General features: G+C 45.3%; 1 protein-coding gene and 2 long non-coding RNA genes across 3 annotated transcripts; 1 reads left to right on the plus strand and 2 right to left on the minus strand.

Annotated features, from left to right (window-relative positions):
* Positions 1-1,150: 1,150 nt before the first annotated feature.
* Positions 1,151-6,761, minus strand: LOC135239781 (uncharacterized). The gene is made up of 2 exons (XR_010325484.1): positions 5,682-6,761; positions 1,151-3,065 (listed from the first exon to the last, which is right to left on the minus strand). It is a non-coding gene; the product is annotated as an uncharacterized LOC135239781 (long non-coding RNA).
* On the plus strand, positions 3,658-11,030 carry LOC135239780 (14-3-3 protein gamma-1-like). Its single transcript, XM_064308732.1, has 2 exons — positions 3,658-4,252; positions 9,756-11,030. The coding sequence occupies exons 1-2, from the start codon at positions 4,166-4,168 to the stop codon at positions 10,410-10,412; spliced, it is 744 nt and encodes a 247-aa protein (XP_064164802.1). The 5' UTR covers positions 3,658-4,165; the 3' UTR covers positions 10,413-11,030.
* Positions 11,031-11,928: 898 nt separating this feature from the next.
* LOC135239782 (uncharacterized) lies at positions 11,929-13,063 on the minus strand. Its single transcript, XR_010325485.1, has 3 exons — positions 12,273-13,063; positions 12,073-12,097; positions 11,929-12,022 (listed from the first exon to the last, which is right to left on the minus strand). It is a non-coding gene; the product is annotated as an uncharacterized LOC135239782 (long non-coding RNA).
* Between the last annotated feature and the right edge of the window lie 11,165 nt (positions 13,064-24,228).

A 24,228-nucleotide genomic window follows, 5' to 3' on the forward strand; every position in this document is an offset into this window, starting at 1 on the left:
ATGGAACATACATTTGTGACCTGTAAAGATGAAACACCACCACTAGGGGGAGACTTTGCATGAAACCCAGATTGTCCTAAAACAAGTGATGGGAGGTTTCACGAACCCCATAATAGGCGGAGCTACAACAAGCTGTTAATCACTGACCTGTCAGATCAAATCTGAAGGCTTAGAACATAAGAGCAGTATAAACCCAGGCAGAGTGATAAGAGGCTGTTTTGTGGGCTTTCGTTCTAGCCAATCACCTCAGTTTCAGTTTTCTGACAGCTCTATTGAGCTAATTAAATAATTAAGAGCAGAAGCTGGCACAAAATCCTGAAATGGATCAGTGCTCGTTGTGCAAAATCTCAACTGCTGCCCAGAGGAGCCGGACAGAAGGGAGGCCAGCGTGCCGTTTAGGCCCGTACCCTCGGGCAGGGGGGGCACTGACACGGGGGCGGTGGACTGCAGAAACAGCTCCTAGTGGCAGTGAAGTCAGAGGACTAAGGATAGAAAATGAGCTGGCAGAAAAGGACCACGTGCAGCTTGTCTAAGAAACGTACTCGCTCGCTCTGTAGGCACCAGACAGGTGTACCTCAGACAGGTACAGAGATGCCCTTCTGCACACCACACAGCTGGTATTTGAGCCTGAATGAGTCTGCACATGCTCCTCTGACCTCTCAGATCACAGGTCCAGCCCACCGTAACGTTCGGTCTTCATGTCTGAAGCCCTGTGCATCGCTGTTTGGAGCAGCAGGCTGTTCCCGTTTAACGAGCAGGTGTACCTAATAAAGCGGCCTACGAGCACACTCAGTATTTCAAATTGAACAACAGCCGTGTCATTCTAGTACTTGCTACACGTGGTAAATATGTTCTTAACAATATTTTAAAATGGAACAAACTCCTTATTACAAACATTAAATACCTGCCCAGGAAATGCACTTTGCCTGGTGCTTTAGTACCCTAATGGAACAGCGTTGCCCTAAGTTAACAAAATGTCTGGGGTGGGGGGGTGAAAGTTAAATAAATTATCACTGATACATAATCAGAGGTCCCAAATAATCCAAGAAATAGGGCAGAATAATTTATTCAACGTAAAATCAAAATGCGTGCAGTAGAGGGTTATTAAAATGGTTTTTGTATTGCCAAATAATCCACAAAACAACGATAATCAATGTTTTAAATTTATTAGTATAACAATTGATGAAGGAAAATTGTCTATATCATTGGAAATGAAGGGTATCCAGGTGGGGTTGCATCCCAGAAGTTTTTGTTAAGAGCAGATGAGTCAGCTACACTTTCCCAGCATAAAAGGCCAGGTGATTACACACCCGGGTTCTTGGGTCTAAACTGGGTTCTTATGGTAGGGTGAAAGTAAAACCCTACAGACTCTGTGGGCCCCTAGGACCAGGATTGGGGACCCTGACCCTAGTGATGCTATTGGTGGGATTCTTGGCGTGATAATATTTCTACCCAAGTTAACTTCTAACTTCTACCTCTATGCTCCGTACCTTTAAAATATTGCCGTGATTTGCAAAAAATATTGCCTACAACTTGTAGGCAATAAAAACATTAATCTCGTTACCTAAGTCTACTTCAGCGTGCCAACAGCAGCAACTGCTGAGTCCGGGCGCTGGGAGACAGCAGTCGGACTCTAATGATTAATGCACAGCCGGCGAGCCGCCATCGGGCCCGCGGCGGTGCCAACGGTCGGCCCGGCAGCGCTCTGCAGATCAGCACTACCGCCAGACACATCCGCCAACTGCTTCGCTTTAACGGGTTCTACCTCAGCTGACCCGTCTGCGAGCGGGCCACCCCGGTGCCGACCCGCCAAATCGGCGCAGAGACGGCCGTGCGGACGGCAGGTTCCTGATGGGGTCTCTGTGGGGTCCTGGCGGGTTCCTGGCGGGTTCCTGGCGGGTTCCTGGCGGGTTCCTGGCGGGTTCCTGGCGGGTTCCTGGCGGGGTCCTGGCGGGGTCCTGGCAGGGCCCCGGTGGGGTCGTGGCAGGGTCCTGGCGGGTTCCCGGCGGGTTCCAGGCAGGGTCCCGGCGGGTTTCAGGCAGGGTCCCGGTGGGTTCTCGCGGGGTCCCTGTGGGGTCCCGGCGGGTTCTCCGAGGGCAGCTGGCTGCATGTTTGCCGGTGTAGCGGTGCTGGCTATTTCCACTGTGCTACCGGCATCCACCCGTTCCCGCTCCAGGTGTCATTTCATGTACCGACTACCGGCCCCTTACTGGACACAACGCGGAGTATGTGACCCGTGTGCTCATTCATGTAGCACCTGCGCAAGACATTCTTACCCGTTATTAGCCTGCTGGCTAAACAAGTTATTACAGCACCGCAGGCTGAGTAGTTAGCTAAAGCTAGTTGAACCGGCTTTACCAGACACCCGAACCAAAAACAGATGGATCCAGCCGGAAATGAAGTAGCAGACAAATAGCCAAAAAAGGCATTAAAGCAGGAAGTGATTGATATTAAGGTCCCATTAGGATCATCAGGCCGGCTGTGTGGCAGAGTGGCAGGAGCAGGGGAGCCATGGCAAAGATGGCAGACGGCTGTACAAACTGCAGAACTCCATTAGGGCAAAGCAGGCTAGGGGGTAAACAGGAAAGAGGGGTACTGAAGGGCGGGGTAAGGCTGGGGCACACTGGGCTGAATTCTGGTTTGTGGCTGAAGGGGAGACACGTAGATGGGGTGTGTGAGATGTCTATGGTACCAGAGACGGTTCAGCATGTAATGTCACGTGGCACATTTGTCAATGAAAGAACGACGTCATTTAACAGGACAGTGGAGGGCTGTGGTAGGGTAAGTGATATCAGAGACATTTTGGGTGAGGCGGAAGGTTCAAGTAGGAATTATACGGCCGTACTGCAACATCTATTAGAAATGGGTTTGGGCTATAGGATCTGCCTACTGGCCTAATCTGCTCCACACTCCAGCACTGTAGGTGGCGGTAATGCACCTTCCATGTATGTTACAAGCCGGCAATAAACACCATTGAAGAAGAAGATGACAGCTCCTGCCAGTGTCCTGGATTTAGCCAGTGCAGTCACGCCGGCTGGGTAGAATATGTGGGTGTGAGCACTTGACTGGAATAAAGCATAGTGCATTTATAAGTAAAATACAAATGCCTGATTTCAGAGGGGAATTTTCATTTTATGCTCATTCTATCATAACTGTCTTTGATTTCATGTTTAATGATATAATTCATGTAAAAACTTGAAGCAGACTTTAACGACCATTAGGATAATGTCCATTAACATCAATGCTCCGCCACAGATGGAACAGCTGAATTAGTCTAAGGTCACAGTTGCGAAGACTCGTTTGCCACACACTTTAAAGGGTAACACAATGATGAACAGAATTAGCATAACCATCAAACAGGTTTGTATCGGACTCAAAAACACGGTGCTTGGAGTATTTCCGAAGGCAATTCCGTGTTTCAAAGCACCACTGGGAAATAGAATAATGTGTATCTACATCTTTTTCATAAGCACTCCACTGAATCAATACGGATACTGCACCAGTTGCTATTTAGGGAGGTCAAAGCACCGCGCACACGCCCCTGGGCTGCTGCAACGCAAAATGCAGCACGTCGCACTGCGCAGGTGCACGCCTACTTTCTGCGATTCTATTTATAGAAGCTGACGTCACCATGAAATATCTCTGACCACCCCCCCACCCCCCTCCCCCTGGCCAGAGTGGGGACCACGGAGCGCCGGCGCGACTGCGGCAAAGTGTGAGAGGCAAGAACAGCGCTAGCTTAGCACTGATCAAGGGGAAGCAAGTGGCGGAGAACTGGGGGTTAGCCCACTCAGGACGGTAGCTGCAGCTAGTCTCACTAGCTATTGAGAGGCAAGCGAAATCTAAAGTAATAGAAGTTACAGTAAGGGACGTGAAATACAGAATATCATTGGAACTGACAGGCAATTATTATAACATAATTTTGCTAGATAGCTAGCGATAGTCACGATCGATCTGTGCTTCTGATCTGAAACGTTGCCTTGCATACTCCAGACATTTAACGTCTTTTTTGGGTGGAGTGTCGGTGTCAGCTCATTTAGAAGCTAACGTTTTGGCTGGCAAGCATTAAACGTTTGCGCTTCTGCGTTGGGTAGTTGGCTACACCTCGGTGTATGCGTGTTCAGCCGGTTCACAGTGTCCAGTGAGTCAGTCTATAGTCGCTAGTATGGTGGACAGGGAGCAGCTCGTGCAGAGAGCCCGCCTGGCGGAGCAGGCTGAACGATACGATGACATGGCCTCTGCGATGAAACTGGTGAGTGTACCATTATGTGACATATGCTAATGATCATTTCCGAACATGTGTGGGCAGCTAGCAAAACGATAACGTGGGTGAGTCCACACATCACTGCACTGTTCGAACTGACACTCTACACAGTAACGCTTACCAGTAGTATTAGGCTTCCAGCTGGTTAACTTGTATATCCAGTGAAATGCAACGTTGAAAAGGCCGGTTGCCAGTTCGCTTGCCAGTTCGTTAAAAAGCCGTGTCATGCAAGTTCCGGCTAAGCTAGCTAACTGTATGCTCCATAGACAGATTGATACTGAGTCATTAGCTTGCTATCGCCATTGCCGATGTACCCTTCGCTCAATAAGCCGCGCTAGCTAGCAAGCGCATAGGCGACGGTCTTTGGGTTAAACTCCGGCACAAATTAGTAAACTAAGGTTTGCTGGGTAACGTTAGCTCACTACTAGCTACTGCAAATGCGAACAAAATCAGGTAATTACTAGACTAGCGTTGGGTACCTTACTATAGTCTATTAGGTTTCAAAATTTAGCCGGTATACTTATAGCCAGCTACTAATTAACTGCTCACAAATTTAACAGATTTTTAAAAACATCCTGGAAGCAAGCAAAAATCTTATAGTATAGCTCTCTAGCTTATCAATCTTTAACGATTTTGCGAGCAGACTGTTCAGTCATGTTTAACCATTTAGAATTATTTTCCCGATAAAAAAATAATGCTGTGTTGTCTCACTGAATGTCATATGGTTAGAGGGCAGTATTGCTTACGACCGATTGAAGCTGAACTAGCGTTATCTAGATAACTAGCGCCTATAACATACGTTAGCGCAGCTATTCGTTTAGGTAAATCAGTTGGCTAGCTCAGTAAATGACGAGCAGCACTGGTCTTACTAATGTTACCCCTTCTGTGCCCCTAAGCGATATTTTTGACCTCCCCCTCCCTCAGACAGGAGCCAGCCAATCCATGTGTTGGCAGGTTGGCCGGCCGATTTCAAGGTGTAACCTTACTTTGCTATCTAGTCATCTAGCTATTTTTTTGCCTTCAAGTAAAAACCATGACAATTCGTAGTTTAAAATAGTTTGTTCACATAGGTATATATGCAGTATTCTGTTGCAGAAGCACCAATCATCACATCTGATGATGCTTTTACCTTGAGAATTTGCTGAACCACGAACAAACATTTGAGCAGTTCCAAGTTCGCATAACTTTCTCATTTAGACTATATTTTAAATAAAAAATAAAAAAACATGACCGTTCAACCGCGTGCACAGACTGACGACGAATAACGTCACATCACTCTTAATGACATTTGTACCTGAGGTGTCCATTCAAGCTAACAGCTAACGGCTGTTAGCCACATTTAACCATCTACAAGCACTTAATATTCTGACGAAACACATTATATACATATTAAATGTACATTATCTGCATCTCGTACCTTCATCTGGGCCTCAAGCTTCATTTCGGAGTTTTTTTCCTTCCTTCTCTGTGCAGTCTCGGGGAAGGTGCACCAGCTGTGTAGATGGCCGTAGCTAACGAAAGCTAATTGGTAACACCACCTCTGCCTAACGTTTCCGTATAGTTGCTGACAGTAAAGCTAGCCTTTATTTCACGTACAAAAATTGCGAATGTAGCCTGTGTGTCAATACAATAGAAGACCGAAACGCGAATATGTACTTCAAATAGTTATTGCATAACTTGCTCCGTTGAATAAATAGACTAGCAAGCTCATTTGTAGCCAACGCTCGCGGTCACGTCGATCTCTCGCATTTTCCTTTCTGCGGGAATACCTTACACCAGTGGTGTCAAACTCGTGCCATGGAGGGCCGTGTGTATGCAGGTTTTCATTCCAGCCTCAGATCTTGATTATATAATTAGTTAAATTATTTGCTGAATTAGGGATGCAGGTTTGTGCACAATGGTGACCCGACGTCTATGGTGACCCGCATTGTCTAAATAAAAATGTTCTTATATTCTGTGCTTCAATGCAGTTAAACGCATATGGCTGAATGAGTAATTGGACTCAATTAAGGCAGCATTAATTGGTTGGAATGAAAACCTGCATACACACGGCCCTCCATGGCACGAGTTTGACACCACTGCCTTACACCAATCATATCTATTAATTGTAGGGAACCAATCATTTTCAATTCGTCTGTAAAAATAACCAATTAAAAACGTATCAGGAAGTTCTGTTCTTCGTTTGAAAGGTTGAACTGGTTGATTAATGAATTATATATATTCGGAAGCCCCCGAAACGATCAGAGGCCTTAATACGGCGCATGACGGACGTCGGAAGGAGCCGCCATTTGTTACTCTTGGCTATTAGTTGGAGGAACCTGTTCAGTGTGGACACAGTGGACAGTGAGAGGTCCTGCCTTTTCGTAGATCGGAGAGCCATGCTGCAGCTCTTGGGCTCACCCGTGGTGACTGCCTGGAAACGCCATGCCCCTCTCAGGTGTAGATAATTATGTGGCAGAAGCCGATTTGATTCCTTCTTCCTGCACCTGTTTGTGTATTTCACATCTGGTGCCTCATCAGAAACGGATGACCAATAGCCTACCTTCAGAGATTATTTGATTAAGCATTCAAACGCCTGAAAGCATGTTATTACTTTTAAAAAGTATGTTATTGAGCATTTGAGTGTGAGTGCAGGAATGTATAAAAAACAGAAAAGGCTTGTTCACGCTGATCTGCTGTCATGGGAGAAAACACTGGTTCATACCTGTACGGGTGCACAGGAAATAATTATCCCTCCATTGCTGGTCTTCTGTCGATATCTAGGTGTGGCATGTTATGATGCAAAATGTCCACCCATGATTGGTGTATCGTACAGACCTAATTTTTGGCATGTGCAGAAAGTGCTTTTCCTGTACCAGGGTCTGCATGGACAGCAGGAAGTGTTAGCATATTTTGCTAATGGCAGCGGTAGAGCGCTAGCATAGCATGCTAATGGCAGCGGTGGAGCTTTAGCATAGTGTGCTAATGGATGTGGTGGAGATTTAGCATAGCATGCTAATGGCAGCGGTGGAGCGTCAGCATAGCGTGCTAATGGCAGCAGTGGAGCATTAGCATAGTGTGCTACTGGCAGCGGCGGAGCATTAGCATAGCGTGCTAATGGCAGCAATGGAGCGTTAGCATAGTGTGCTAATATCAGCGATGACCAGGCACCTTTCTGCATGTGCGCTGGGCAGCCTGGGCGTGGTCAGCCCAGGGTATTCTGGATCAGCGTGTTGCACCAGTGACGCATACTGGGCTGCCCACAGCTCGTTTGGGAGAGTGGAACTTGAGTCCTCAGAGGCAAATCAGTGTCCTTGTGACCTCTGTGCCCACTTGGGTACAAGTATTGCTAAATATAGGCCCCCATTAAGGCCAAAGCCATCCAACGTAAAAGTCTATTAATATTCTGCTAAACGGAGAATCTCAAATACAATAATTATGATGATGACGATAAGAATGATAAGCAAATACTACTACTATTGCTGCTACTATTACTTCTAGTACCAATAATATTAATAATAATGATCAATTTCTATATTACTGAGAAAAGTAATTGCTGTAAATTCTGTTAAGTCTGTTATTCTGCCATTCCATATGACAGTCATAAAACAGGAAACTGGCAATAATTTAAAATGGTTCAAACCCTGGAATGCTTGATTTTGGAAAGGTCCTTGCCCTAAGCGCAGGCCGGTCCAGTCCTGGGCTGTGCCATGTGCCCGCTGTGCCTGAGTCACCCACGGGCGCGGGACACAGCTGGCCCTGTCCCGCCAGGCTGTCCCGCGGGGTCAGAATGGCTTTTTTCCAGTAGTTATATCAGTTGTGATTTGAATTATTTAAAAAAATAAAAGTACAGTATCTTAATCATTACAGTTCTTAACTCATTCTCATTCTGAGTTATTAGTATAAGTATTTCTCATGTAGTTGATACTGTTGATTTAAATTTCCTGTAAAGTATGGCCTTGGTGACACTATTGCCCATGTGTGGTCATGCCAGTAACGCATGTGTTAACTAGGAGGATTTCCTAGGCCTGGATAAGACAGATGAGGGAATGTGCGGAGATGACTTTTCCCAGAATTCTCTGAGATCTAGCCCCGCCCCATTTTCTGGAGCTGGCCATTACATAATGGGCCTTTAAGGAGGGCATCGTCACCCCTCTGATCCATTTCACGCTGTGAAGGCGACGTTTATAGAAAGTCCATTTTTAAACGGTGCCTTTCGGCATGCGTCTGTTAGCGCTGTGAATGTGCTTTGGCTGAGTCACCAGCAGGGGAGGCACTTCAGATGAAAGTATTTAATGAGTACTTATTGCGTTAAAAGAGGGATGACACACTGTGTGGAGAGGAGTCATGTATTTATCAGGCAGTTCCCAACAGCATGTGTGACACACACAGGAAATAAATGTTCTCCCAGCCAATAGAAAACATTTCCAGAATGTCGGAGAAGGTTCTGGTTTTGTTTCCCATTCCGCTGTGAGACAGCGTTATGAATTAGGATGGGGTGGGTCCCAGAAAAATCTGTAGTTTTTCCAAACAAGCTCTGTTACAATCGAACAAAAACATTCCAGACGTTGTGTACAAACTTGCTGGAATGGACGACGGAGAGGACATTTTTAGGATGTTACAAACTGAAGCTTTTATTTAGCAGGTCTGTTTCACGTTGCTAACATTCCTGGTAGTATACACTCCTGACCGTCCACTCTTCAAATCATTCTTTAACTTGAATAACGAAACTAAATAACACTCAGGGCCGTTCCTGTAATGGTCCTTGTGGCATTTAAGATACCGTTCCGGGGACTTCCAGGAAATGGATCGGATGTCAGTTTCCGAGGAGAACTTTCCTCAGGCTTCCGGGAATGTTCACGCAACCGAACATTGTTAGCCGGGGAAATAATTAGCTTGGCTGCAAAGCCAGAGTACTTCAGGAACCTGATTTTGTTTTTGCTGTGGTCATTAACGTAAGCATTATGCAATACCTTGTCAATCAGGAAACACCTGAAAGGTCAAATCATTAGCCTGAAGTGAAAATATGGCTTTTTGTCACTCAGCTTTCTTAATTAAGAAGATTAATGTATTCTGAATGTGTGAAGCCATCAGTAATTAAGGATTAAGGATATAATTCCACACATTGTCTATGGACAATAGGTGACTGAGTTCTGATGTTGTCAGTAGGGCTTGTGGGGTCAGTAGTGAAGTTTTTCCTGTGTCTTTTTGTCATAAGTGCTACCCAGTTCAGATTAAAAACGGAATTTTCTGGAAAAAGTTTTAAAAATTAGAAGCTTACTGATTGAGGACTACACATTCAAAATTGACCACTAAATTAAATGAGTGTCTCACATGGTTCCGCGGACTTGTTTTTTAAACTCTGGAATCTGACAACGTTGAGTCTCGGACGCCACGGCCAGGAGGAGGCAATCTAAAACATGGCTGTTCGCATCGAACAAACATTCTGTCTGTAAACATCCAAACGCAGGCTTATCCCCTGACCCGACTTGCCTCCTCCGTGCCCCTGCAGGTGACGGAGCTGAACGAGCCGCTGTCCAACGAGGACCGCAACCTGCTGTCCGTGGCCTACAAGAACGTGGTGGGGGCGCGGCGCTCCTCCTGGCGGGTCATCTCCAGCATCGAGCAGAAGACCTCGGCCGACGGGAACGAGAAGAAGCTGGAGATGGTGCGGGCGTACCGCGAGAAGATCGAGAAGGAGCTGGAGTCGGTGTGCCGGGACGTCCTGTCGCTGCTCGACGGCTTCCTGGTGAAGAACTGTGGCGAGGCCCAGTTCGAGAGCAAGGTCTTCTACCTGAAGATGAAGGGCGACTACTACCGCTACCTGGCGGAGGTGGCGGCGGGCGAGAAGAGGGCCGCCGTGGTGGAGTCTTCGGAGGCCTCCTACAAGGAGGCGTTCGAGATCAGCAAGGAGCACATGCAGCCCACCCACCCCATCCGCCTGGGCCTGGCGCTCAACTTCTCCGTCTTCTACTACGAGATCCAGAACGCGCCCGAGCAGGCCTGCCACCTGGCCAAGCAGGCCTTCGACGACGCCATCGCCGAGCTGGACACCCTCAACGAGGACTCCTACAAGGACTCCACGCTCATCATGCAGCTGCTGCGGGACAACCTGACCCTGTGGACCAGCGACCAGCAGGACGACGAAGCTGGGGAGGCCAACAACTGAGCCCCTAAACCCCCCCCCCCCCCCAATCCTGCCACCTGGTACTAGCTACAATCCCCCCTACCCCCCTGCCCCCAAATACCCTTTCACCCTCCCACCTTCCTCTGTATCCCATTCTCATTCTTTATCTTTCTCTGTTTCTCCCTCTCTCTGTCCTCTGTCTCTCTGTCTCCTTAGGAAAACAAACTCATATGTGTCTCCCCCCCTCCTTTCCCCCTCGTCCCACACCCCCCTACCCCCCCGCAACCCTTCATATTTATCCTTGCTCCCAGGATTCTTCCTCTCCATCTCCTCCTCCTCCTCCACCCCTGTGTGAATCATGGTTGTCGTGTGTCCTCCCACATGTCTTGAAAGGCACCAAACGCACCCCCCCGCCTTTGCGTGCACACTCGCTAACCGCGTATTACGTGCGTCTCCTTGTCTGCCATCCCAGAGCTCGGTGTCTTTGTCGCAAGCAGTTTGTTCTGGAATTTTCCGTAGGCCAAAAGCCTTCTTCTGGCCCAGTAAAACTACAAATGTCCCACAGCACATTCAACCTTTACTGTGGGAAGTGCTTTATTTGGGGGTGGGGCATATTTCAAGTGCTTTGTAGAATATATAAATGTGTACGAAACAAAGAAACTGTGACAGACCATCTTTAGTGTGTCCTGTACAGGGGCTTCAGATCCCTTCTGTGTTTAGATGGCAGGTGCCGTGTTCCTCTTCTGTGTGAGTGTGTGAGTGAGTGTGCGCATGTCCGTATGTGTGTGCGTGTATGTGTGCGAGCGTGTGTGTGCATGCTTGCATTTATGTGCCTGTGTGCATGCGTGCATGCGTGTGTGTGCGTGTGCGTGTGTGTAAGCTTATGCATTTGTGTCCATTAGTACCCGTGCCAACTTTCCCAGCAGGCTGATGTTGGCGGTATTGTCGCTGGGCAGTACGAGGAACGCCAAAGGGGGCGGAGGGGGGACGGGGGGGCGGGTGCGGCAAATAAACACTATGATGGTGGAGGCTTAGGGTGCGTTGCAGAGGTTGCATAGAGCTACAAACCACATACAAACCATCAAGCAGCTGCCATTACATGTGAAATGCAAATATGCAGATACTGTATTAAAAACACGCGTGTTTGAAATTCCCTGCCTGCCACACCCCCGCCCACTCTGCCGCCCCCCACCCCCATTGCAAACGAGTCACGGCCGAAACAAAAGCATTATAGCGTTTCTCTGTTCCCTGTTGTTGTGTTTTAGTGCTGCAGAAATAAATTCTCTCCAAGCGTTCAGACCATCGCACAACCTTCCGAGTAAGGCAGTGAATTTAGAGCTTGAACAAGGCAGTGAGCTTGAACACGCTTTGCAAAGCATCGATGCAGACAAATCTGCTTTGTAGAACACACCCCTGACCCACTACCCCCCCCCCCCCCACACCCCCCCTCCCATTGCTGCACAGACAGGATTTGGGACGCTGAACCCGTCTGAGCCGTTAGCGTGGTCGGTGCTGCTGGTGTGGGGGTTTGATGGTGAAATCGCTGGTGGCTGTTTGAAGGCCCTGAGTTAATGGAGGCCGTCCTCGCCTTGCTGTCAATCGAGCGGCTGCACCGCGCATGTTCCAAATGAGTGAGTCCACCGCCCTGTCACCTGACCGTTCTGCCCGCCCTGTCACCTGACCGCTCTGTCCGCTCTGTCACCTGACCGTTCTGTCCGCCCTGTCACCTGACCGCTCTGTCCGCCCTGTCACCTGACCGCTCTGTCCGCCCTGTCACCTGACCGCTCTGTCCGCCCTGTCACCTGACCGCTCTGTCCGCCCTGTCACCTGACCGCTCTGTCCGCCCTGTCACCTGACCGCTCTGTCCGCCCTGTCACCTGACCGCTCTGTCCGCCCTGTCACCTGACTGACACTAACTCATCTGGCGTTGGGACTGTCATTGTGACCGCTTGAGTATTAAAGGGGAGTTCAGTCAGTCCTTAATGTGGAGGGTAGAATGTGCATGCAAAACAATGCAACAACAAAAAAAAGCTGTAAGAGCGTGTAAAAGAATTAAAGACGCATTTGTGTGTTATCAGACTGCTCACCTGCAGACTGCTCACCTGACCCCTAGACTTTCCAGATAGTCGGTTCATTTCTCCCACGAAACACTAAGTATATATAATATAATAAAATATAATATAAAATATAAATGTGAAGTCAGATTCATTTTGACTCGACTGTCCTAAAACATGTCAGCAACTACCAGTTTCTCAAAAATGAAACCTTGTTAAATAAGATGAAAAACCTTCTCAGAGGCGTATGTATCTCTTTCATGATGTAACTCTATACAACTGTTGACCTTCAATGCATTTTCAAGGTCACATTATTGCTATGTGGTGCCTGGAGTTCTGCCTGATATATTACTGTATATCCCTAAGCATTTGATTGAGTTAATACAAAAGGTGACTTCAAATACACACTCACACACAGACACTTTCACTCACATGCTCACACACAAACACACACACACACACACACACACACACTCTCCCTCACATGCTCACATACACTCAAACACACACACACACACACACTTTCTCTCTCTCACTCACATGCGCGCACACACACACACACACATACACACACACACTCTCACTCACATGCTCACACACTCAGACACTCTCCCTCTCCCTCACATGCTCACATACACTCAAACACACACTCTCTCTCTCACTCACATGCGCACACACACAGAGTCTAAATAAGAAGGGATCTCAACCAGCTTTCAAGAAAATCTGTGGAGTTCATGTTCATTGATGTTTGAGTCACTGATTTCACAAAGAATTGCCCAAATTTGTTCTGTTTTGCCAAGTGTTTAGCTGATATTGAAGTATTGAGGTACACAAATAATAAATCAAAACATTTGACTGAAAATATTTTGATTTAGCTTTTAATAAAATATTTAATTGGTTATTATTTTCCTACGTTATTTATTTATTTTAATTTTTTAACCATTGGCTAACTGATTGGTTGCTTGCAGTGTTCCTCTTGGCCAGACTGTACTAGGCTTTGCTGTCACTGACAGAAGGGGTGCCCAGCTTATGGCAGAATGGAAATGTTCTGGATGAAACGTGCTGAAATAAAGGTTGCTGTATGGTCTACGGTTCTGACTGGATGTTTTCTGTTACTCGTCAGTTTGAAAGATCATTGTGCTTTAAGTCACTGCAACACGGTAGCAAAGCTTTAGAGAAAAGGGTGTTTTATCTTTCTTACACGTTACATACTCGAAGGAAAAACGTTGCCGTTTCTAAATTTCATAACTGAAAAACGTTCGTCTTTCTTTTTGCCGTTGGCAGACGGAACACCGCGAGCGGCAGGCGTACGTTCGCACATAAATGTGTTTTACTTCTACAGTATCAGTCACTGGTAAATCGGACAAAGATTATTTTGACTGTGGTATTCTGAATGTGAAGCAGCTTTTTAAAATGTATCCCTTGTTTAGTTTTCCTTTACTCCTGCCCAAAAAGTCCCCCAAAAACTGCAGTGAAAGTCATGGTACAGAGATTTAGGTTCTTTGGGTGGTTAAGGCCTCAAATGTTGTAATAACAGAAATGCCACCCCCCCCCCCCCCCCACTTGGTCCACAATTACTCCATAAGCTTCATCACAAATCCACTGTCAGGTACTTGCAAATGCATCTCCAAACATGTACGGCACACTCATAAGAAATAGGATTATCAAATATAATGATTGTAATATTTTTCCCACAGACACAATTTCATATTTCCTGTGTCCTCCATTTGATGTTGTCAAAGAGTTTAACAGCATTGTGTTACATTGTAAACATCTGCGGGACATATACTGCTACGATAGGAGTCACAGTCAGACGTGCTCAATGCAAAGCACTCAACAGTCCCTGTTACTGGGCACTTCACCTCTGCTCTGGAGCTACACGAATGGCTTATTAAACCATATAGCCCACTATGGTAAAAATATTTGACTATTTTTGCACGTGTGTGGCATTTACTTAATTTATTCCTGAAATGTCCTGAAAATGTGATTTCCTGAGTGTCAGCTGTAAATGGCGTGGAAGGGAAATGAATCTGAGAGGACAAGCCTGTTACTGCTACTCACAGTCTGCAGGCCTGGCGTGGGATCCACAGGATCTGAAACGAAGGAGAAAAAGAGTTAATATCACTGAGGACATGGAGGGCGTACACCTGCACTCGTGTGTCATGATCAAAGTGATGATGTCAGATGTCCATTAGGGGATGTGATTGGCTTGGAAGCAGCAGGCTGTTGCAATGATCAATCCTCCTCCATCTTGGGACAGCAGTTAAATGTCCCATCTCCCTTGGTTACGATGGCCCTATTGCCCAATCCCCTGCTATCCTGCTCTCACTCTTTGGCACATTATTGGTCTGGAAATCGTTGCCATGGTGCCTAACTTTACCCCCGAGGGAGCTGTTACCTTGGCGATGGGGGATGATATCAAAGGAAACAGTTGCTATAGAGACATGTGTGAAGAAAAGCAAATGGAGAGTGTGAGTGCTGAGAGATGGGGAAGGGAGGAGGCTGCAGACTGAAAGAGAGAAGAGAGGACTGGCAGGAACAGTGGAGGAAGAAGAGAGAGGCAGAAGGAAGAAAGAGATGGAGGAAGGAGAGGTGACTCAGCAGAACGGACTGGACTCCTGGCCTTGGAGGACCAGCTGAATCTGAATTTTAAGGTGCAAACAGAAACCAGCCACGCCCTGAGGATCTCTGGGATCAGAAGTACTCGCAAAACAGTGGAGCTATTGACTCATATTGCAGTGTGTAATTACAGTGTGTCTGTGTGTGTGTGTATGTGTGTGTGTTTGCGTGCGTGTGTGTGTGCGCGTGTGTGTGTGCGTGTATGTGCACACATTCTCTCTTCAACAAGAAGAATAATAGTTGCAATACAGCTCAATATTAACTAAATAAATCAAACAAAATGAAAATGATGCTTTATTCTTGGGAACAGGCTGAACCGTTAAAAGCATACTGTGGGTTCTATACAAACTCTGTATATCCATTCTTTGTCATTGTTCTTTTAAACCACACTGAGTTCTCATCAGTTAGCTTTGTGTACTGCCGGCGTTCCATAACTCAACAGCTAATAAAGTTTGTTAAAAACCCCACATGACTAAAGGACAAGCTTTTTGTGTTTTGTGTTTGAGGAGATAAAAAGCGTTTGTGCAACACCGACAATATACAGCTTGTTTCAAAGCTGTACGGCAGGGTGGCCGATAAGGTTGGTGTGTCTGCAGGGTTCCCTTGTCACCAGTTACACTGGCCAAATTAGCTAATTAGCTGAATACTCTCATGATGTCTCACCTGTAGATTTCTGTTTCCAAATCAATCTCCCATTGTTTCCCATTCTTTGACTACCACCGAACAGAAAAACGTGTATAATCGTTTAATTAAGGATCCCTGAGTACATGTTTGCAGTAAGCTGGAATATGTACTCACAAAGTTTACAAATGCGGCACTTAAATCTGCCGGGGCAAGAACAGGAGGTCTGACCGTGAGAATACAAAGCCAATGACGAGGTGTACCACTCTGATCTTACCCTATTTTATTTTTAGTGTGTGTGTGTGAGTCTGTGTGTGTGTGTATGTGTGAGTTTGAAGTGTGTGTGAGTGTATGTGAATGTGTGTGTGCGTGAGCGTGAGTGTGTATGTGTGTGTGTGTGAAGTGTGTGTGAGTGTATGTGAGTGAGTGTGAGCGTGTGTGTGTGTGAGTGAGTGTGTGAGTGTGAAGTGAGTGTGAGTGTGAGCGTGTGTGTGTGTGAAGTGTGTGTGAGTGTGAGTGAGTGTGAGTGTGAGTGTGTACGTGTGTCTGTGTGAGTGTGAGTGTGTGTGTGTGAAGTGTTCAGTGCCCCAGCTGTTGCAATATGACGCTGACTTCAACCCCCCCACCATAATCACTGCAGAGTAACTCTGGAGCTGGGAAATTAATCTATTCTTAAGCCATGACCAAGCACTCCTTCACACGCTGTCCCTGTTCTCAGAAGAGCGATATGAGCCGCACATACCAAGGAAACCAGCGCAACATACGGGTGGTCCTACCATAGATATTACTGAGCAACTAGATTATGGGCTCCAAAATATCTTCAGTCCTACAGGAAGCCCTGGTTCCTAACGGAACCTTCTGAACATCTTTTAAAACATTACATTACATTACATTGCATTACCGTACTGCACTTAGTGAAGCCCCATAGTGAATATTTACAACACACGAAATTGGACTGTTTAAAAACCAATGGAAGACAAACAGAACTTTCAGTGTCAGGAATAAAGTGGTCCTGTGGTCATTCTAATCTGTAATTATATGCGCGATAAAATTTACAAACTTACAAGGAAAGGTGTTCCTCCGACTCCACTGAATGCCAGTTTCGCCTCAGTTTGCGGTGTCAAACTGGTGACGCCAAGTGTTCTTTTTTTTTTTTTAGTGGAGAACAGCATCTACGCTCTCCCGAATCGGCAGTGGGGTTCGCACGAGCACAGCCGCTGTTGGGCTTTTCAAATTAAGGTTGGAACTCGACAAGCTCAGCCAACAAGCTGGGTGCAACATTTAAATTAATTTATAAATAAATAAACGTACATATCATTCAAACTCTACAACTCCTTTAAATGATATGCCTGAGTGAACAAAACAAATTATGATAATATGCTACATGCAACGTCTCATCTCCTGTGTTCTTATTAGCGTTTACTTGGTCCTTAGAATTCTGTTCCTATTCTGTTCAATTACGGCCTCGTTTCCTTCTATTGCTGCGTCATCTATCGAGCTCATGAAGCTGCTGCTCTCTGCTGGCTGTAGGTGGTACTGCACCATTGTTACAGGCACAGTTCCTCATTTGTTTTTACTGAACTTCCCGCTGGAACCTCAGCACGGTTGAGCCTGAGGCGCTGTAGGAAACTATAACGTATTATTCCATTCGTTAGACCACACAAATCTTTCACATGTGACTTCAATTAGTAATGTACAATGTACAAGATATACAACTAGATGTACAAACTGCATGTACAGATGACAAGGCAGCTGTATGTTGCAACAAAATAAATAATTTTTCAAGCTAACAAGCTAATGATGGCCATTTTTATTACTTCGAGTCATTGGCTTGTTCTGTGCGTAAATCCTAATTCATTTGCCATGATTTGTGACTGACCAGGCATCTGGCACCATGTATGTACCTCAGGGAGTTCCATTTGATCACTGATCATTTACCAGCGCAGTGGAATTAGTGCTGCCAGGTAATTTTAAACTCAATTGAGTCTTATAATACATGCACACAATTGATCCTTGACAGCGTGTGTGTGTGCTCGCATTTGCGTGCGTCCGTGTGTGCGTGTGTGTGCGTTCGTGTGAGTGCGTGTGTGTGCGTGCGTCCGTGTGTTTGAGTGTGTGTGTGTCCATGCGTGTGTGCGTGCGTGCGTGTGTGCGTGTGTGTGCATGCATGCGTGTGCGTGTGTGTGTGCACGCGTGCTATTGCTGTCTCTGCAGGGTTTCTCTGTATTTCAGTGCTGGTTTAATTGGCTGTAATGTGCTAAAGAGTGCAGCAGCAGAAATGTACTGTGTTATTACTGCTGTAATTACAGGTTCTTGCGGGTTGTCTGCCTGCTAATGCAGAGAGGTGTGGGCTGTTTGCAGTGATACGGGTTTCTGAGGCAAGCTGAGAAGCAAACCATGCCTCCCATCATCATCATCATCATCATCTTCATCGTCATCATCATCATCTACTTCATACATACTGTATCAGTATCATCAGTCTGGCACGGAAAAATTAGCGAAATAAATAAATGTCCCCAGGTGTGACAAACAGCCCCAGCTAAAGGCTCTAATGCCCCCAGGTGTGACAAACAGCCCCAGCTAAAGGCTCTAATGCCCCCAGGTGTGACAAACAGCCTCAGCTAAAGGCTCTAATGCACCAGGCGTAACAAACAGCCCCAGCTAAAGAACTACAGACAGGTCACTCACAAGACTGTTCAGTCTGATCATAAAGCATGGCCTCACGAAGCAATAAACTTTAATATTCAGTACTGGCAGCTCTCAATTTAGCTATTAGTAATAAATGTCTTTATCTCAAGGACAATGGCCAGATAAACCCTAATTACGATAAAAACGTGCTGACGAGAAACTGCGATGGGGTTTTTGTACTTTTTCCAGAATGCTGTCAGACTGTCAGACTCCCTCCAGTGACAGGAAGAATTCTGCTCTCCTGAGATTTTTCTCTAACTCTGCAGGCTTCTTGTGTAGACGTGCAGAATGGCAGTTGGCCCATAGGGGCGTCTGTTCAGTCTTTTCAGTACAAGCATCAAACATCATCTTTCATGCTATGTGTTGGACAGTAGAAATATTTTTTCATGCAGAGATTCAGCTATTTTCTCTCCTCTGAGATATTTTTAAAATCCTGTGATGCCAACCTTGGCAGGTTCATTTGATCTCATATAAGGAACAGTGCCGTGAAAAAAATATTTGCCCCCTTCCTGATTTCCTCTATTATTGCATATTTGTCACACTGAATGTTTTCAGATCTTCAGACAAAGTGTACATAATATGAGACAAAGGGAACCCAAGTAAGCACAAAACAGACTTTTTAAATGATTATTTCTATTATTTAATGAAACTTAAACTTAATAACTGGTTGCACCACCTTTAGTAACAATAACTGCAATCAAATTATTTCTATAATACAATATCAGTCTTTCACATCACTATGGATTCACCACTGTTCAATGTGTTCTCCATTTGTAGATAATGGCTCTCACTGTGGTTTGGTGGAGTACCAGAGCCTTAGAAATGACATTGCAACTTTTTCCAGATTGATATATTTCAACAATTTTTTATTCTCATCTCTTCTGGAATTTCCTTTGATCGCAGCATAGTGTGCTTGTAGAAAAATTGTTGTGACTACTTCACTCTGACGGTTAGGTTCAATATGAGTGAGGTTTACAGCACAGTGTCCCCATCACTGCACTGGGGCTTGGGGGTTAATTTGACCAGAGGGAAGATTGCCCCCTGCTGGCCCTCCCACACCAATTACAGCTGCAACCTAGCTTTTCCTGGTGGTCTCCCATCCACACCCTAAGCAAGCCCACACTTGTTTAGCTTCTGCCATTTGGCAGGAGCAGGGTGCATGATGGGATGGCTACTTATTTACAGACCAAAATAACTGTGAGAACAATAATCCAGCTGATCTTAGATCAGACACAGCTGCAGTTGTAAGATATGGAAGCACCTCCTAGTCATTCAGGGTTGCCAAGAAGGGTAACATTCCACTTATTATACAATGTACAGCATAGATGTGGCTAATAGCTCTCTAATACTGTTATACAGTCCAGTTCCCTCTCCCATCTACGATAGCATATAACTCTCCCAGGGAACATTTCTGTGGTGAAAGTCAGTGAAACACTGTCTAGGTGTTTCAGATGAAAACTGGGTTACATTTGGTTGAAAAGTGAAAGCTCTCTAGCCAGCTAGGACGGAGCCAGGCTATATCCAGGTAAAACCTGAGCTATACTGGGGTTATCCAAGTTTGTTTATGTCAGAACGTCTCTCATCCTAGATTTCCACCCCCCAGAGGTCTAGATTCTGGCTTTTGCTCACTGGGTTATGTTGTATGTACTGACCATCACTACAGGCACCAGCTTCCTTGCCTAAACCTGTTTGTGTCGTGTGCACTTGCATAATTCGCTCTAAATGAGAGCAAATTCATTCATCTGCTAAATTCATAAACCAGAAGGAACAGACAACACAAAAGATAAAGAACAAGGACAAGAAAATCAGATAAAAAAATTCAAGCGAATTATATTATTTAGTAATCCAATCGATTAATCACAGCAGTACATCACCTTCCAAAGTCCATTTAATTTCTCTGTATGTATGAGAGCTGGAACAGCGTGGGAGTGGAGGAGAGTTAGAGTGAAAAAGAGAGAAGGGCTGAGAAGCTCTATCGCTCCAAATTATAAATGAAATTGCTTTATGGCTGTGAATAAACTTGATTGTTACACGGTGTGCTCTTGCGAATCAGTGCTCATGCACGTGTCTGCAAATGCGAATGGGTGTGTCTGTGCATGCGTGTGTGTGTGCACGTGCGTGCATGGGTGTGTGTGTGTACGTGCGTCTGTATGTGTGTGCGTGTGTTTCTTTGGAAGTCAGAAGTAAATTGAGTAAAACATAATTAATAAAAGTAAATCACCTTTGTTTCTAGCTTATTGGTGCTTTTGACTTTTGCCGGTCAACTCTAATTCAGATACATGACACTCTATTGAAAGGCAAAAAATGATATTGACACTAATTCTGGCTTAAAAAAACACCGTTTCACAGCTGGATAACAGTAAGTATGAAACCTGTTTGAAAAAATGACCCATTTTTTGGAAAGCCTGTCGATTATATGTTCCATACCGAGCTACTGCAAACATTGGCCATGCCAATAAATGTTTTATGGTTCTGTTCCTGTGTTTGAAGAGAATTGACTAAAAGCAGTGAAATGCCTCTCCCTGTCCTGCGAGAGGGTTTGGACTCTGAGATGTTATCCTCAGGAGACACAGTCAGGACTTCTTGTTTCCTTCTGTATGTTTCTGTTATTTTGAATTCTTCTCACTGTCAGCGGCCAGCTGACCTCACCGAATCCCACGTCTTCACTGCACGGCCTGCTGGGAAATCACCGAATCCTGCGTCTTCACTGCACGGCCTGCTGGGAAATCGCCGAATCCTGCGTCTTCACTGCATAGCATGCTGGGAAATAACAGAATCCTGCATCTTCACTGCACGGCATGCTGGGAAATCACAGAATTCTGCGTCTTCACTGCACTGCCTGCTGGGAAATCACAGAATCTCGAGTCTTCATTGCACGGCCTGTTGGGAAATCACAGAATCCCTCATCTTTGCCGCATGGCCTGCTGGGAAATCACAGAATCCCGCGTCTTCACTGCATGCATGCTGGGAAATCACCACTGGGAGTAAAGGAGGTCTAATCCTGCTGTTTGGCTCAACACAAGGGTGACACCGAACTTTTTTATTCTTGTGTGGCTGAGTAAGAAGCAGCTGAAGACAACAGACTGATTCAGCTAGGGTCTGAGGGGCCGCAGTAGCCTTGCACACACCAATGGGAGCACAGACCCAGCCTGGACCTCGCCCTGAATAGAACCTCTGATTAATACCTCTCATGCTCTTAGAAGTAGACTTACATTTATGTGCTGATCTGAGGTCATGACATGACATAAATAGACATGAATTGCATTAGTTATACGCCACATATATTTATGACTTTCAGCAGTGGCATTTATACATATCCTGCCATGATATATACTTAAGATTTCATGCAAAAATGTTTGTCATTTGTCATAGCTAAGTGAGTAAACTCAGTTTTCCTGTTAAAAGTGGAACAGCTTACCTTTGATACACACCAACATTTTGCCATATTGATAAGTGAAGAAAAGAAGGGATAAGGAAAGATCAAAACCTGTTTGTACCTTTCAAATCGAACAGCCAGTTTTACAGGTCAGACCTTGAAACAAATATATCATTTTAAAACAAACACTAACATCACAAATAAAATGGGTCAGTGCGACTCATTTATCATTTAGGGCTTTTGTACCATGAGAAATGCCACTGACAAAACCACAACCCTTTACTGCAAATGTTATCTACTAACTAAACAGGATGAGAGCTTTGCGTTTAATGTACATTTTTGATTGACCAATGCAGTTTGTACACTGAAGGCTATTTTAGGCATTTACAGAAGGTTCTATACCTGGTACCTGCCAGTGTGAAGCTGGTCACCCCCCATCTCATCCCCCGCTCACCCCCCTATCTCATCACCCAGTCACCCCCCCATCTCATCACCCAGTCACCCCCCCATCTCATCACCCGTGTGTGTGTGTGTGTGTGTGCGTGCACTGAGAATGTCTTTTTAAAATTTTTTACTCCAGATGGCAGATTGGTGCATTTGCACATAACACTCAGAATATAAACTATAATAATGGTACAAATAAAATATATATAATTATATAATATAATGTAGACAATATGTCTTATGGCCTAAATAAAATAAGGAGTTTCAATGTTTGATTAAAAATAAAAATTCAAATAAAAATAGCTCCTATTTGAAAATGTGCAAAACTGAACTGAAATTGAAAAGTTCTGACAATGCATTAGAAATAGATGCCTACCATTTCCCAGAATGCCTTGCCCCCTCACTGAGCACCACGTGTGCACTGTCAGCATTCCACATTTCATTCAAACTAAACTAAGAAACAGAAAAACATTCAGGTCCCATTGTCGTATTTCCCACTCGTCGTATGGAAACACAGCCTTTCTTTTCCTCTTCATTTCCAAAATGAAACGTGAAAAGTGTTGGCACTTCTGCATTCTACCCGATACGAATACTGAGCATAACACTGTGTTGGTGACTCAGCTGTCAAAAATACAGATTTTCTGATAAAAATTTAATAAGTAATATATTATCACAAATTCTGTGATTCCAGTAAGTAACTTAGGTAACACATTGACCATTGTTGCTTTGTTTAAAGACATACAGGTTTCTATGAAGTGATTTTCCCTGGCTAGCATCATGGTTAAAGAGACCCCACACAGCAAAGTTTTCTCCGTTAAATCTACTCAATCCGTGTTTATATGAGTCCAGTAGGAACCATGCGTACTCTATTAAGAGTTAAATGTGGAATATCAGAGTTGATGTTACACCAAGCTTTTTTTTCTGTGCGGGAACTTTGAAGGAGAGGTGACTGTTGGGGGGTGCTGACCGGGAGCTTTCCTGAATGTTGATGTTTCATGGGCAATGGCATCTTAAAGCACGGGAATCTTAGGAAAGGAAATAATCATAAAAAACTCCTGGGTCATTACAGACAGCACTTCTCCTGACATGGGGGCTGTGGAAAACAAAACTACAACTCCCAGATGTGATAGTGAGCATGCAGTTTAGCGAAATAAATAAGTTTTCTGAGGGCAGCTGTACGTATCTGTCTCAACCCTGTTCCTGCAGATCTACCGTCCAGCAGGTTCCCGTCCTAACCCTAACCCTAACCCTAACCCTAACCCTACCGTCCAGCAGGTTCCCATTTCAACCCTAATCTGGCTCACCTGACTCAACTAATTAGCAGCTCAGCGAAATCTACATCTGTTGAATGAGGAGTGCTTTGTTAGGGCAGGAGTGAAAACCTACAGGATGGTGGATCTCCAGGAGTAGGGTTGGGCAGCCCTGCTCTAGCTGTTGGATGATGTGTGCTTTGTTAGGGCAGGAGTGAAAACCTACAGGATGGTAGATCTCCAGGAGCAGGGTTGGACAGCCCTGTTCTAGCCATTGGATGATGTGTGCTTTGTTAGGGCAGGAGTGAAAACCTACAGGATGGTAGATCTCCAGGAACAGGGTTGGGCAGCCCTGCTCTACTGAGTGCTTACAGAGATGTAGCTGCTTTCCTGGTGGCTTGTGTCTTCCCAGGCGTTCGGTTTGGAATAATGACCTTCATGGCTGATTTAAAGAGTTCCTCCGGAAAATCCTGCTCATGCATCAATGCAAACTAGCCAGACAACCAGTGAACAAATGAGAGGCTATTCTTAGTCTCCCCACACCAATTCTAACCCAGATAACTTCAAACCTCTATTCAGGAACCCACTCAGTATGTTGATCTTTGCCTGTCCTCCACCTGAGCTCTTATCTGATAAGGCCCTTGTATAATTTAAAGCAAATATATGTGCCCTCTTTTCATTTTCCTTTAAAAATCTTTGAAGTAATGGTACTGCCATTTTTCGCGATTTGAGTGGGAATTGCAGTCTGAATGTTTTTCACAGGTTCTTTTACGGTAACACATTTCTTTCCTGAGAAGAGTTCCTGG

This window comes from Anguilla rostrata, chromosome 14 (genome assembly GCF_018555375.3).
Source record: "Anguilla rostrata isolate EN2019 chromosome 14, ASM1855537v3, whole genome shotgun sequence".
Classification (NCBI taxonomy): Eukaryota; Metazoa; Chordata; class Actinopteri; order Anguilliformes; family Anguillidae; genus Anguilla; species Anguilla rostrata.